At 44.2% G+C, this 15388-nt stretch overlaps 1 protein-coding gene across 1 annotated transcript in view; it reads right to left on the reverse strand.

Moving 5' to 3' along the window:
- Nucleotides 1-9882: 9882 nt before the first annotated feature.
- Nucleotides 9883-15388, reverse strand: part of ESRRB (estrogen related receptor beta) — a 119593-nt gene continuing 114087 nt past the window's right edge. The window contains exons 6-7 of the mRNA XM_021542805.3: nt 13308-13577; nt 9883-11515 (exon numbers count right to left, since the gene is read on the reverse strand). Of these exons, the coding sequence (XP_021398480.1) occupies nt 11271-11515; nt 13308-13577 (515 nt within the window). The 3' untranslated portion in view covers nt 9883-11270. The remainder of the gene's footprint in view (nt 11516-13307; nt 13578-15388) is intronic.

Below are 15388 nucleotides of genomic sequence, written 5' to 3' on the forward strand. Positions count from 1 at the left end.
ATTTATCTGTTATTTAACAGCTTGTTCCAACATCTTACCTCCTGACACTTTTGTCTCTCATCTTCATTACTTGCAAAGGGTCATTCTAGGAGAGATGTCTCTCCAGTGGGACTCTCTGGTGCAGTCTGGCACAGAGAAGCACCATCTTTTGATGTCTGGGCAAGTACTTGTCTTTAAGGCCCGCTTCTCTTTCTTGTGTGCTGCAGAGACACAGCCATCTCTCTCCATAGCTCTCTCCACAGGAAAGAGCACTAGGAACTACATGGATGTGGGAGCAGGAGACACCCTGTGTTTCACAAAAATGTGTATGAGTTGAGCTGCATTTCAGCAGCTGCAATTTTTGCTGCTGGGAAGCAGTTCCAAAACTTCTAACACTCCTCACTCCCTCTTTTTTTGCTCCTGGCTATCAAAACACAGATTTAGGGTAATAGGTTAAATTCTGCTTTTTAGATGAAGAGATGATTAGATATTTGGAAGATTAGATATTAAGAAGAAATCCTTTACTCTGAGGGTGATGAAGCACTGGACCAGGTTGCCCAGAGAAGCTGTGGCTGCCACATCCCTGAAAGTGTTCATGACCAGGCTGGATAGGATTTTAGGCAACCTGGTCTGGTAGAAGATGTCCCTGCACATGGCAGAGGGGTTTAAACTAGAGGATCTTCACAGTCCCCTTCTAACTCAAACCATTCTATGATTCTGTGATTCTGTGATCCAACAGAAAATAATATTGTGCCCATGTCTCCCTACTCCCATTAAGAAGTGGAGGCTGGAGGCTGTGAAGGGGAGAAGTAACAGAAGATTAATTGATTATTTATTTATTTGACCTGCTTAGCAGCAGTAGCTGTGAAGCATAAAGCTATCTGCAAAGGATGATTGATTCCTCAACAAAGTCTGAAGCACAGAGAGACCATGGTATTGCTTAATGTTCCCTTTGTGTTATTATTATATTTTTCTCCTCTCCTGTTTTTTTCAGAGGTACTATGTGTTCCTGACTTGCTGGGTAGCTAGTTACCTGATGAATGCTCATGGAAGAGATGATTACTTCATTTCTCCATCATGGGTAGGAGGTTATGCCAATACTTTTGTGAAAGACATCTAGCCAGCTCTGCTCACCTTGTGAAGCATTGTCCCAGTGCAATTACTTGCTCTCTCTTGGCATCTAAAAGGTGAATTGCAACTATTCATAGACATAGCCCAGACAGTTTCTGTTGCATTTTCTGTTCTTTGACTTTTTTGAGTCTGCCAGATGAACAATTTGTGCCATGGAGGGTGCAGAGCCAGATTCAGTGAAAAGGGCATTTGCTGTGATGACCTGTGTGAGAATTAATGTAATAACCAGCAGAGTAGGGGACCTGCTACCAAGGAGGTGACAGCAGCAGTGCTTAGCATGATGTCACTGACAACCTGGGGGTAAGTTATTTTTTCCTTGTATTGGAACAAATAACACACAGCAGGCCAGTATGTAGCCTGCTTGTGGGGATATCTTAGCTTGTGCAAATGTCCAGAGGATTGACAGGAGCAGTTTAGCAACATACACTAGGGCACAGCAATCACAAGCTCCGGAATGAGTCATTGTTGCACACTTTTGTGAACATGCTCCATGTGAAAGAAATACCCAAAGACAATTGTCAAGTCCCAGTCCAAGCTAATTTAGCCAACACAGTGATTAGGTTTCCCAGAATTTGAGAAGTCCAGGCATCTTCTGTATTAGGTTTTCAGTCACTTTTTACTTTTTTGCAAGCCCCATTCCTTGGGGAAGAAGAGGTGAGCCAGGGGCCTGCAGTGTGTGCAGTGAGCAGCCATAGAATGAAAAGGATCCTGCCCAAAATGCTTGCAACAGGGAATGGATGGCAGGAGGAAGTGCTGAGCTAGAATGCCTCAGTGTGCTGGGCAGAGGTGTTATCCAGCTGCAATCTCTCTTACAGTGTTCAGAATACACTCAAGGTATATTTCTCTCACACACTTTTACTCTGCTTGCAGCACAGGCTGGTGGGCTCAGAGGAGATCTCCAAAATGGTGTCACATTTGCTCATCTATCAATTAAAATCCTCCATAGTATTTTTAGAATTATGATAATAACATTATCATTTTGGCAAACTCAAAGCATTTTATTTGCCTGTCCTCAGAGGTTTTGTTTATCCCTTACTCATTTTTAGATGCTGATACCCAGTCCTAAGGTAGTCCAGGAATTTTCTTTTTCTTTTAAAAAGGTGAAGTGGTCTCTTGATTCAAGCAAATTGAGAAACAGAGCCTAATGTATGTCCAAGCAGGCTTTGTTCTTTTTCACTGGTTGTTCTCTCATGTTTACATTTCTAGGCACATTTAGAAGATGTCTGTGACTTATTTATAAAAGGTTTTTATTTTCTGTGGTCATTTATGGTGAATTTAATAATTTTCTATAATTGCTATAACTCAGTTTGGATTAATAACTATTTGCAAAGGAAACACAGCATCATGGGAATGCAACTGTTCTAGTTAAAGCACTGACAACACCACATGTGGTTGTGTGCTGCCCTGCTGCAAGGCCTCACTGGTTTATGCTGGCAGGATTTTGAGGTTCTCTTGAGTTGTGCAGTGGGGCCTGAGGTGAATGTGGTATTTCTCTGATTTGGCATAGTTTGTCTAATTAACTAGAGCTGCTGCAGCAGCTGCTGGGTAATGTGACCTAAAGGGCATCAAAGGTGTAATTTTACAAATATCCTCCTGTAGGCCTTCCTTTGGTTTGGAGAATGTCATTTAGGTGCATTTCTTGCACTTCTTGCAGCACTGGAAAGCCAGGACATCTGAGGAAAGCTTCAGCGATGGAGAACAATAAACACTATTAGCTGGGGTGACTCTCTTTCCAAGTGGAGGGTGTCCAGAGCAGTGATCTGGCTGCCAGCCACACGGGCCTTGTTTTTAGGGAAGCTGGAATAGTCTATCCCACCAGAGATCTGGAGAAGTTCAGCGTGATTGGCAAGCCACATGGGATGCCACTTGTGACCTCCTCATCCACATATTTCTGCATTGTGCCAGAAACAGGACAGGAGGAGGGAGCCAGAAGAAAAAGAGACTGTCTAGTAGTGTAAAAACCAAAAACATATCCAAGCTAGCCAGGGAAACAGGCTGGATGAGGGCAGGAACCTTAGAGCTGCGATGAAAAGAAGAAATGTGCAGAAGGAGTCATTTAGAGTTTTCTGCAGCTAGAGAAAGTGAGTCTGAGCTAGAAGAGCTCAAGACAGCAGAAGAGCTGGGGATAGCACCCCTGAAAGCTAATGTTTGTGCCAATGCTGGAAGCATCACTCCCTTAGGACCCTGCTGAACTTTTGTGGTGTAATGACAAAACCAATGGGGCACATAAGTGATTACCTAAATCTTGTTACAAGGGTTCATTAGATTAAAAATTATCTGATGAAACCATACTCCCTAAGACTGACCCAGAGGATCATTGATTTGTAGTAGCAGTAACTACTGAGAAAAATAATACAAGGGTTTGGTTGATGTGTTTGAGTTTAATAATGTAAATAGTAATATAAAATTATTTGCAGCATTGACTGCTTTCAGTGTTGTGATGGAAAAGAATTTGCAATTCTGGAAATGCAATTATTGAAGGTGATTATGATTTTGGCTTCAGTTAAATAATTTTCATTCCAAGTATATCACTCTCCACTCCAATGAGATTATTTATAACTTATGTATTGCACTTGAATTAATTGGCATATGGTGCAAATTAACCCCTCTCAAAAATATGATTTATGTGCTTTGTTCTAACTGATCTATTAAATGCAGCTTTGTTTTATGTTGATTCTTGCCAATTTAGGCAAAGTGATTTGAGTTTACACTGTCCTGGCTTCTCTTTATCTGATCACTGCCCTGCTTTTTATAATTTAACAATTGCAGTTATGTCAGGCATATATGATAAAGCTTATTGAAAATATAATGCTAGTTTCTTAAAATCAGAGAAAAAATATATAATAATTTCATTCATCAAAATAATGAACTTGTTTCTGAGCCTTTTTATAGAATGGTCAATGTGCTGATTTTAAGCACTTAAAGAAGTAAGAGGTTGATATTTCTGAATTAAGCAAGCTGGGACTTCTAAACAGAAATCAAATTCTTCCTGTGCCATAGGAAGAAATACATTCAAAATTTTTTTTGTTCAATATATCAAAGAATGCCTTAAAACATACAGGGTTTAAAACACTCATTTGCATTATAATAAAATTATTGTATCAGAAAAGGTGCCTTATTAGTTTCCTGTTTTTCAGGTGGATGAAAAAGGGAAAAAGATTGAGGAAAAGACTGCATCCATATAAAGGAGGAAGGATTCCAACCTGTTACTAGGAAAACATGATTTAGTTAGGCTAATCATGTTTCTAAGTTACTTTGAAGGCAATTGTGAGCTCCAGTAGTGCTGTGAATGAAAACATAACTAGATAATGCAACGAGTGTTTACATTTGTGTGTAGCTATCTACAGCAAGAGGGGTCTCTGTATGTCTGTGTATCCCAGGTAGGGATTAGATTTTTGTACTTGTCTTTAAAGCATCAAGATCAAGTGATGGAAGGCGGCCGTTTGCCTTTTTCATTGTCACATTTTCCTGACTTAATTGGTGCTGAATGTTCCCAGGGAAGGGGTAAGGCTGGTAGCCACACTTCCTCCCTGAGAAGGAATGACTGTGGGTAAAATCAAGACAACTAGAAGATGGTGAATGGTAAGGAAAATTGAGCAGGATCTTTGATCCTTAAATTGCTGGTAGACTTAACTATACCTTTTTTCAGTGTTTTTACATTCTTCTCTGGTCATCTGCTGCTGGCCATGTTAGCAGAGAGGGATGGTGGGGTAAATGGGTCTGGGGTCTGAACTAACCCAGATGTTCCTGCATGTGTTGTGTGTGCTGCCAAGAGATGGTTGCAGTAGGCATGTGACTCATTAGATTTATGAAGCTCTGAAGCACTGGAGTCTTTAGCAAAACTGTGATATGTCACTGGTAGCTGTTTTCTTTCTTCTGCTTTTCTTGCACAAGATGCTTTGAGCCTCTAACCAGATCTGATCTTTCCTGTGACTTCACTTCTACTTACAATTATTTGGATGCTGCTGCTCTCAGCACACTGCTAGGTTAGTCCTCCTCCCCAGGCACAGGTGTGGTGTCATTTAAAAAATGTTGCAATGGGAGAAAATGTCTTTCTAAAGAAAGCCAGGCACACAGTGTAAGCTCTCTAGCTTTCCATTACTGGAAGTTGAACATTAAAGTTTTCTGTACCTCAACCAATATTTGCTTTGATTTCCTGTGTAATACCTTGACCTGAAAGAGAAAAATCATCATAGAATGATAGAATAGCCTGAGTTGGAAGGGACAATTCTCTTGCTGGTTTTCCTTTTATTTTGTATTTAGGTAGCCACAAGAAACTACTGCACCCATGTTTTAATATAAGAGCATGTTAAGTTAAGCATGCCCTTAATTTTGGTGAGAGAAATTTTGTTTCAACTTCGTTTAGAGAACTCAACATTGATTAGTAAAGAAACCTGTTTCCCTCTCCAGCTAATCAGAGAAATTAGAATATTTTCCTGGTATTTCCTGTGAAGCTCATCTGTAAGAGGAAATATCAGGGTTGGCCTCAGGTTCTCTCAATGCTTACTATGAAGACAACCCCCTTCTCTTTCTTTCTTTGATTCCAGTGTGAGTGAATACTAGTAAGCAAAGCAAGGATAGCCTCAAACAAACCTAGACAAAGAAGGATGCCCAGGAAATGCCAGTAAGGCAGCCACAGCTTTAAAGTAAGGGACTGAGAAATGCTAACAGCCTTTGAATGGTGTTGGAAGGGTGGTGCTCGAGCTCTGTGTAGTCTTCCAGCTGTCCTTACCAATCTCTTGACACTGTCAGCTTCAGTGCCACACAAACTTTTCAGAACCCTAAAAAACACACATTTACATCCCTTTGCTATATTTAATCTGAAGTATGGTCTGTTTTAAAGTCCTACTGAGGTGGCCAAATCCAAACCTTCTGCAAATGCTACAACATCAAGAGGACTTACGCACACAATGGAGGAGGACTGAGACTGTGAGCTGCTGTGTGAACTTGGAAGGGGGTTGTGTTGGTTCCAAGATTGCATCTGTCACAGTCAGGGTGCAGCTGACTGTGGGGCTGGGGCTAGCTGTTTCCAATGTAGAAAAAGCTTGTCACACTTCATGTCCCACTACAGCTCTGTGCTCACCTTGTTTTTTCATTCAGGCTCGTTTTTAGCCCATGGCTTTTCCCATTGACCACCACTAATTCAGCCACCACCTCCTCTTCAGAGGGCAGGCTGAGCAGCCTCTTGATTGCCTGGTTTGATGCAACATGCCAGTGAGTGCCACTGCCTGAAAGAAGGACATTAGCAGTGTTGGCTGAGGTGTGTTGGAGCTGCTTAAACAAGGTGGGGTGGTGTCTGGTACCTGATAGAATCAGAGGTAGAACAAAAACCTGGGGTCCTTGTTTCTCACATCTCTGCCCAGTTAGCAGAGTGCATTTTCTTCTGCTTTCTCGAGCAGCTATGAGCTTTCCCTCTTGCACCACCTGACCACCAGATCAATGTGAATGCCACAGCTTTAGCACTTTCATCCACTTCATAAGCACAGGACAGCTGCTGTAATGCTTGCAACACTCATGATGTCACTGCTGGGTTTAAGCCAGTGGTCTATTTTATGATTAGAGGTTTTTCTTCACTGGAACAACTTCAAGATTTTTTCATCACTAACTTCTGTTTATCCCTTGCACCACTGAAGTGTAGAACACGGAAAGAAAAGGAGTGAGGGGGAGAAATAAACTGGTCTGTGGCAGAGACTGGCAACAGTGCCTGTCTTAAAAGTTTTCTGCAAAACTCATCTCACAAAAACTCAGAACCTTGCTGAGAATTTTCTTCTTATATGGAAAAACATGAAATGAGCATTTCTAAGTGAGAGGGCTGGGGGTTTCCTGCTCTTCTGCAGCAAATACAGACAGATCATGCTTTCCCCCCACTGGCCTTTTCTGTGGAGCCATTTGCATCCCGAGGGACAGAACAGAGCAGCTCACAATAAACATTACTCTGTCTGCATTAGTTTTTACATTTCTTTGTTTTATTTCTTGTTTTTGTTTGAAATGACCTGTACCACAGGAATACAATTTATTTAACAGGTTGTTATTTTTTTAGGAGCAGATAATAGTTAAGTAGATACTGTTTATTTCACTGACTGTCTATGACTCTCTGCATAATTCTCACAGCCTCTATCTCTCTCTGGCTTCTCCACGAAACCCAGCCACAAGAACAACAGAGCAGCCTTTGGCCATACGATTGATTATAGCTTGTGGATACAAAGTGGAAGCTCTGTTTTCTTAGCCCCAATTGGTTATAAAAGCTCAACATGTTACATTCTAGGGTCTTTCTCAATTGCTTGCCCCTCTAATAGCTGCTTACATGTTTCTGGTGAAGCATGTTTTATTTTATATATTTATAATAGATTAAAAAAAAAAAAAAGATGGCATAGCTTACAAAGAGAAAAATAATGCCCCCTTAGCATGAGCAATACTGCAAGGTTCTGATTGTTGTGGGGACATTTCTTGTAGCTTCACAGTTTTGCTGCGAGGTGTAATGCCCAAGTTTCCCCAGAAACTTAAAATCAGAGTGATAATTTACCTTTTAATTGATCCCCATGAAATTTGTTTTGCATTACAGGTCAGACACTGCTATTCCCAGAGAAGAATGTGCCTAAAACAGAAGAGCTGGTAACTTGGGAAGAACTGCCTTTTGTAGTAGCTGACAGGTGCATGGTTTCTGTTATCCATACATGCAAATCAGGGGCTGGAGCTGCTTTTACCATAGTTGCTGGTGTGGGTTTATTCACTATCACTTATACAATGTCCTCTACTGCTTCTCTTTTCTTTAAGTCATGGAGCCCATCTGTGTCCCAAGGCTCAAGCTCCATCATCTTTTGCCCCATGAAGAAGGACAGCTGTATGATGCTAACTCTGTGAATCCTATATTACAAATGAGCAGCATAAAGAGTATAAAACTCATCTCCTAGTTCATGTCTCACCTTCCACATCCCCAGACCTTTTTGTAAGAGACTGTGAGCATTCAAAGACCTAAGCAGTTGCTGAAGCTTCATTTCCTACTTCAAAGTGCATAGGTGGGACTACACTGTTACAGTCCTCTGTAATCCCAGCCCATTGTGTAGCAGGAAATGCTCCTCAGCTGTCTCAGTGTGGTAGTACTAGTGATGCACAGCAGATCAGAGTAACTGGGAAGAGATGATTGTGATTCTTGCACTTGTTTGAAGGGCTTGAGAGACCTGACCTGTTTCCCAGTTTAGGATGGTACAAACCTTTTGAGGGTTAAATCTAGACAAGTGTTTGTGTCCCAGTTCCTGGGGAAGAGTTTGCATTCCTTGGTTAGAGAGTTTAATATATCCTAAGTACTGTCTGCTTCACTTCCTATTTCAGAAGAAATGCAAACATTTTCCTGCATATTATAGTCAAGCAATGGGGAATATTTGGATGGCCTCCAGCATTATGCAGCTTTAATGGAGAAAGAAATTCCTGGAAAAAAATGTATTTGGTATCTTCATAATGCTGTGCCAAGGCAAGAGTTGCCTCCATCATGTAGCCCTAATCTAAATATCCAGCAGTCTCTGTGAGCTGGAAGCTAACTTGGCAGCTCTCCATGTTTTGTAGATAGTTTCCTGTTATGGAGAGCAGGCCTGAGTTCAAATACAACAAAGCTAAAAGAGCCTTTTGGGGTTGTTTTTGGGTAGTTTTGGGGTTTTTTGGTGGGGGGAGGTTGGGCAAGTGTGTTGGTGTGTAAGTGACCTTTCTGGCAGGGCCCAACAGAGTAAGAATTGCTTCTTAGGATCTCAGCCCATTTTGGGACAGCTACCTTTGCACAGCAGGCTGGGACACCATGTGCTGCAGCTCAGCTGGGTGGGATTTGGCAGCATTGCAGCAGTGCTCGAGTGAGTCAAATTTACAGGTGATAATGCAACCCAGCACATCTGTGAAAGCAATTATACCACAGCCAGAAAGTCTCTCGAGTGCAGCACATGGCAGGCTGGCTCTGTAATGGTGGCATGCATTTCACTTTGGTCCCTCAATCACAGATGGGTACAGGGATCATGAGTGCAACCAAAAGCCTCTCATTTTCTCCCCAGCTGCCTCTGGGAGGGTCGGGGAGAGGAGCACAAGTATCCACTCAAGCACAAGGCTACTGTGTAATTGCTGCTGCTGGGAGCACAGAAGGAGTCCCAGTCCCAATGTGCCTTCTGCCCCTTAGGTCTCTGGTGGTTTACTAATATGCCTGAAGCAAGACAATTCCTTTACCAAGTGAGTACAAAATGAGTGACTGTGTAGCACAGGAAGAACTCAAAGGAGATGGAATGGAACTAACTTAGGTACAAGGTGTGGGCTGGCTATGAGAGCTGAGAGGTCACCATGCCAGCACCCCTGTGTCTGAACCCATGCCAGGGCAGGGTTCTGCAGTACTGACAGCCCTGCTGGGACACATTCTGCTCCAGCAGAAAACAAGCACCCAGTGTCTCTGATCACACACCTCAACCCTAGTTTGGAAGACTTCCTCCTGAGGGTAATTTACTCCTCTGACACACCACCTTTCTCCTGGGGAAGCCAGGAAGGGGTGGAAGCGTGAGGATAACAGACTCAAGAGAGTTAGCGGTGTCTCGTATGTAGATCAGAGGTTTTTTCTCACCACTAGTGCCATGCTGCTGACCACAAAAAAAAAAAAAAAAAAAAAAAAAAAAAAAAAAAAAAAAAAAAAAAAAGAGGATACACACGTTTTGTCAGCTCAGGATGGCTTAAAACTAAGTGACCTAGAAAATAAAGTTTCAGAGAACACCAACAGTCAGTTATGTCAGTTGCCTACATCCCCCTCTGGCTACTGGGAATGCAGCAATTATGGCTTAGGCAGCAGATCTAAACAAGCTCTTGGAGACAGCAGGAACCTGGTTACATAAGAGTAAATAAACACTCTCCCTGTTCTTCTCCCACCACCTTAAGGTCAGGTATTTGCTTTCTGATCAGCAAGAGAACCTCTTATCAGCCTCAGGTAAAATCTATGCTAGCTCTTTTCCTGCTGTTGAAGATAACGGGATGAGGCAGGGGAAGACAGTAGTTGGAGTATTAGGGGTTGCCATCCTCTAATTTATTTCCCTAGGCTGCCACAAGAAAGCAATCTCTCAGGCTCTAGAGATACCTCCTCTGAAAAGCAGTGCCCTTGATTCCTAACTAGAATTTGGCAATAAGCCTAAAGTCTCTGTGGAGCCAAAGAGCTCTAATGAAGTCTAGGAAAGATCTGGTTGGGGGTGTATTTATACTTGGGCAGTAACCATGCAGACAAAGCCTTGTGTTCTCTGCCACAAGGAACAGGTGGGGAATGGCACTCAGCTGAGCTGAAGAGGCAGGTGTGATAAACTATGGGGTGAAAAGTGTGGAAGAACTGTAGTTAGCACCACATAGGAGAGGATGCAGAGGTTATCAAGTCAACCCAGCACTGAAGCATAACATCAGACTCTTTTTTCTTGCCATTTGGGAAAGACTTGCATTTTCTCAGGGACAAACATCCTACCTCTTCAGGAGCCTGCAGGGATTGTACATGGGAGGGACTAGCCAGGCGTAATGACACACTGTACAAGGTCGCAGAATATTTTACACAGTTAGGAGCATCTTTCCCAGTTAGAAGTGGGGCTTGTATGTACAAGTGTTAGAGGAGTCTGGGAGGCAGCCTTTTTGTTCAGGAGAGGTCCAGCAGCATTGTTCTCCAGAGAAGCATCTACTCTATGGTAAGAGGCAAAGGTGACAAAAAGAAGGACCGTGGCTGCTTCCCTTTCTAACTGACCCCTCATAACACCAGCAGATAAAGTTTATATTGACTCTATTCTTCCTCTCTTCCTGCTTCTGTCCCCACTCACCCTCCAGAACTGGCAGAGGGAGCTGGGGAGCTGACAGCTGGACAGCGCTGAGAGCATCACTGATCAGAGGGGCTGAACCCCCATGATGCCTCAACAAGTGCAAGAGCATAATCTGGTATTTCCCACAGAGAAAACAACGAAAAAAAGAGAAACAGGTGACTGATTAGAAGTTTCCCCCCTCCTGTACACAAGATTCTGCAGTCACGCCGACAGATAGACATTAAATAATTCTTCCATAATAAATGCTTGGAGATAAAAGCCGGCGGTGGCTGCTGCTGCTGTTTGGATTGCTCCGTTGTCTGCATCTTTGTTTCTAGTTTGTTCCCCGGCCACTGTTGGCTGATGCTGGGGCTGTCAGACCTTTGCCTCTAGCATTTCTAGGAAGAGTTTATGCATGGGAACCTTGCCCTGCAGTTTGATGCTGTAGAAGTGCTGCACAGCTTTAGCAGCCGTCTGCCGCAGGAGGGGCAAGGTCAGGAGCAGCTTGCCTGCTCGCCGGGGCTCCTCATTGCGCTGACTCAGCTCGTAGTCCTGCAGGGCTTCGTGGAGAAGGTCCTGGAGTTTCTGCACTGCATCCATGTCCTCTATGTGCATGGAGTCTGGGGTGAGGGAGAAAAGACAGCAAACAGACAAGTCAGACATGAGAAAGGAAATCCTTTATGGTTCTGAAGCTAATGATGTTTTCTTTCCTTCATATCTGTTATTGTGGGGGCTTTTTGGGTTGTTTTTGTTCCCCCTGGCAGGGGGTGAGGGTTGTTGTTTGATTTGTTTCTTAAGCAGAAAACACCAGCTAGCTGGCTGGTGTGCTGCTGCTGCATGAAGTTTGGCAGCAGCCCAGCGTGTTGGCTGTAGCAGTGCAGGGACAGTAGGGTTGCCAGGGGTAGGAGGGTGACACACGTGCCCTGTGTGCTGCCCATTTTTCCAGCCACCCCAATGCAATGCAGGGGTCAGGCAGGGCCTTTTGTGATTTGCACTTTCACTTGCCCTCCATGCTCCTTATGAGGAGAGTCACCCTGCAAGGGACAGCAGCTGCTGTGCTGCCATTTGGGAGCAATCTCATTAAGAATAATTAACGCTGCTACAGTGCTTCATCTGTCTAAACTGCCTAATTGCCGTGCAGCTGCTGAGGGTGTCAGCAAGACAGAAAAGCCCCAGTAGGTCACAACCAGTGTGCCCAGGGGTGTTGCCAGACCCACCTTTGTGCAGATGCCCCTGTTTTCAGAGACTGCCAGCAGCTGCTCAAGGAGCTTCCTGCTGAAATAAAGGAAACCCATGCCTCCTGCAAGGCCTCTTCCCTTAGGCTGCCAGTTGGATTTCTATGAGCTGTTGGAGGGGCTAGCAGGGTTTGCAAGGCTCATTGGTGTGTCTGTGAAGTAGCTAGCTAATAAGGACCCAGTCCAGGGCTGAGATAGGGAACCAGACTGAGCACAGACTGCTAAACTTGTGGGTAAGTCATGGTGTCAGAGGGCAGCACCAAAGAGCAGAGAGGCATAGGATCATCAAAGCTTTTCTCCTTTTTCATCTTGCTGATACATGCTTCTTTCTTACAACCATGACAGAGCGGGAGACACTGATGCCTTGTCTTCATTGTTCAGAGACTTTTAATCAATACTGAACCTATTGATAAACGTTCCTGCCACAAGGCAACAAATCCAGAAACAATGGCAAAGAGACAGTATGGCAAGCACATATGCACTGCCTGCCGTCACAGCCTGGGCTTTGCAGTGTGGCAGTGCTCTGTCTCAGCCTACACACAAACACAAATGTGAGGACATGGGTTCCCCAGAGTGACAGCAGTGAAGAGGAGGAAAGCTGACTGAAGTGACAAAATCTCTCTAGAAACATGTCATCTTTGTGGAGAGCACAACACAAATTAGAAACTGTGAATTTTGTATGATACATTTATGCTAAAAATGCTATTTATGATGCATGATTTATAAAGTATTACAACAGTTGGGAAAATGGTATGTCTAGCAAGAAAGCTGTTTAAGAAGCTGTTCAGAAGGAATGCGCTAATTAAGAAAGTATTAAAAGGAAGTATTCCCAAGAAGCCTACTGAAGAATGATTCTTGATACATTCATGCTTTTCATCCAAGAGACCAGGCAAAGAAGGTCAGAAGAGGGCTGTTAGGTCATCACAGTGACCTGAGCTAGACACAGTGGATGATTCTGAAAAGCAGGAAGAAGAAGCATGTTGCCAAGTCAGTCTGGCAACTTCTCCCAGCCAGGTAGTGCTCTAGCAGCAATGTCTCATTTCTCCCTGCTTTCCAGCTCAGAGTGGAGCTTTGAGACTGTTGTATGACACAGGCAGAGATTCTTAGGCAGCAGGCTCTAGTCTCCTCCCAGGTAAAATAACAGCATGAGCCTTTACTGGCTGGGCCAGGGCTGTACCTGAGTTGGCAAGAGCCAGAGCCTTGAGTGTGACAAACTCCTCCTTTTCCACCTTGAGCTTCTTATAGCGGCGCACCAGTTGCAGGATGGCCAGGTAGAGTTCCAGCAGCCCTGTCAGACGAGAGTGCTCTTCATCCATTATGTAGTCCTCAGCATAGACCAGCTTGTCCTCGTATGGCAGAGAGCGGTACACAATGCCCAGGATGAGAATTTCCATCCAGGCACTCTGCAGAAGGCTCATCTGGTCTCCAAGGGACAGGTTGGAGAACCCTAACAGGGCAAAAGACAAGCAGGGTCAAGTGGGTGTGCAGCAAAGCCTCTAGGAAACTTGGGTCCTTAGTTTCCCTGAGATTCAAACCATGCATTCTTCCCTACTGACTTGCTGCTTCCAAAAAAAAAACCCAAACTCACTAAAGGGACCCAGTCTCAGTAGCAATCAGCACACATAGACCTTACCCTTCTCTTTTCTCTTATGCCCACCCACAGTCTCAAACAGGATTTCTGATGCTCTGATTGCATTTATGGGAGCCCAAGGTTGGTGATAACCTCTTTTCAATGACCACAGCTTCTTTCATAGCAGCAACTCTTTAGTACCACATTGCCTTCCCTCTCTTCCTCTGTAGGTCTGCATTGCAGCCCATTTAGTCTGTCCCAGCTGAAAAATGAGCAGAGAAGAGCTCCAGATGGCAGAAAAGAGGGCTTCTGATGGGATAGGAGGGAATGACACAGGTCTGAATTACAAGTATACTACAATCTCACATTTTGGCAGAGATGAGAAAAAAGTCTTGCCACAACAAAGCACCAAAATGTGTTCAAAAATTAATACATTAATACAGAATCCTCTTCTATTCCTCATCACATTCTGATCTCCATATCAACAGCTCTGCCTACAGCCCTACCCAGAGATAAAAATACCTCTGTGGCGACACTCAAGTACCTAAATCATAGCAAAGCCTGGTAGCAATGGAACAAGCCCCCACAGTGAGCCAAATATTCTTGCCAAATACAGAAAGAGCCTGACAGCCCTGACAGCCTGACTCTGACAGCCCCAGAGTCCACTTGAAAGAGTGCAGAGGACAAAAACCAGAGGCAAAGTCTACGTTAAGGTGGGGAAAAAAGTGCATGGGAAGGAAAACTGTCTGTTATGTCCTCCATACCTGGCACCCTTGAAGGCCAGACCATGAAAGATCCTGGGAAATGGGCACTCTAACAGTCATTATAAACAGGAATGTCAAGCACAGCGTGTTGGTCCTATCTAGGCAGATTTGCCCAACATGGACAGGCAGAAATAGCACTTTTTTTGGCAGCCTGTTGCTTCTAATGGTTCCTAAGGCTGTGAAAGAATGGGACACCCAGGCATGCCTCAGCTGGAAGGGTGATGCTCCACCAGCCTCCCCAGGCAGTTTTCTCCCCAGATGAATATGAAGCCTTGGGGATCACCAGGAGACCTGTGAAACATGAGCCTCTATGCAGAAGCCTCCCACCTCCACTGGCTGCATGCAAGGCTCAGCTGGACTTCTTTATCCCACACCCCAACCTGCTCACAGCTCTTGGCCTCACATCGGGGCTTATGTAGACAGCCACCATGATGCTCATTTGATTTCTCTTGTTATCAAGTTGGCAATTAACAAAAGAGCTGATGATTGCTATATTGACTGACTGTGGGATCTCTTTTTCTATCTGCACTATCTCAGCTGGGGAAGGGAAGGCAGAAGGGTGGGTTAGTGGTATTTATTTATCTCTACGCCATGTTTTGTGTTTGTGTTGCCAGGGGAAGCAAAGGGTGATAATGGCCTGGCAGCCCTTGGACATCCAATTTCCCTTATCAGGCCACTGAATAGAAAAGAGGCCCCAGGCCACATTAATTAACAGATACCAATCAGCTGTCACGTGCTGTGTGTGCAAGGTCTGAGGGGAGCAGTGGGTGGGAGGGAAGAATCAATAAACCATTGGGGAGGAGTGCCAGAGGGAACAGCTGAAGAGGAGTCCAGGCTACCGGGGAGAAGAGCTGCAAATCCAGCTCCGTGACTGTGAGGGTGATTCCTGTACAGCACAGCCCGTGCTCCACATAGCCCTGATGA

This window comes from Lonchura striata, chromosome 6 (genome assembly GCF_046129695.1).
Source record: "Lonchura striata isolate bLonStr1 chromosome 6, bLonStr1.mat, whole genome shotgun sequence".
Classification (NCBI taxonomy): domain Eukaryota; kingdom Metazoa; phylum Chordata; class Aves; order Passeriformes; family Estrildidae; genus Lonchura; species Lonchura striata.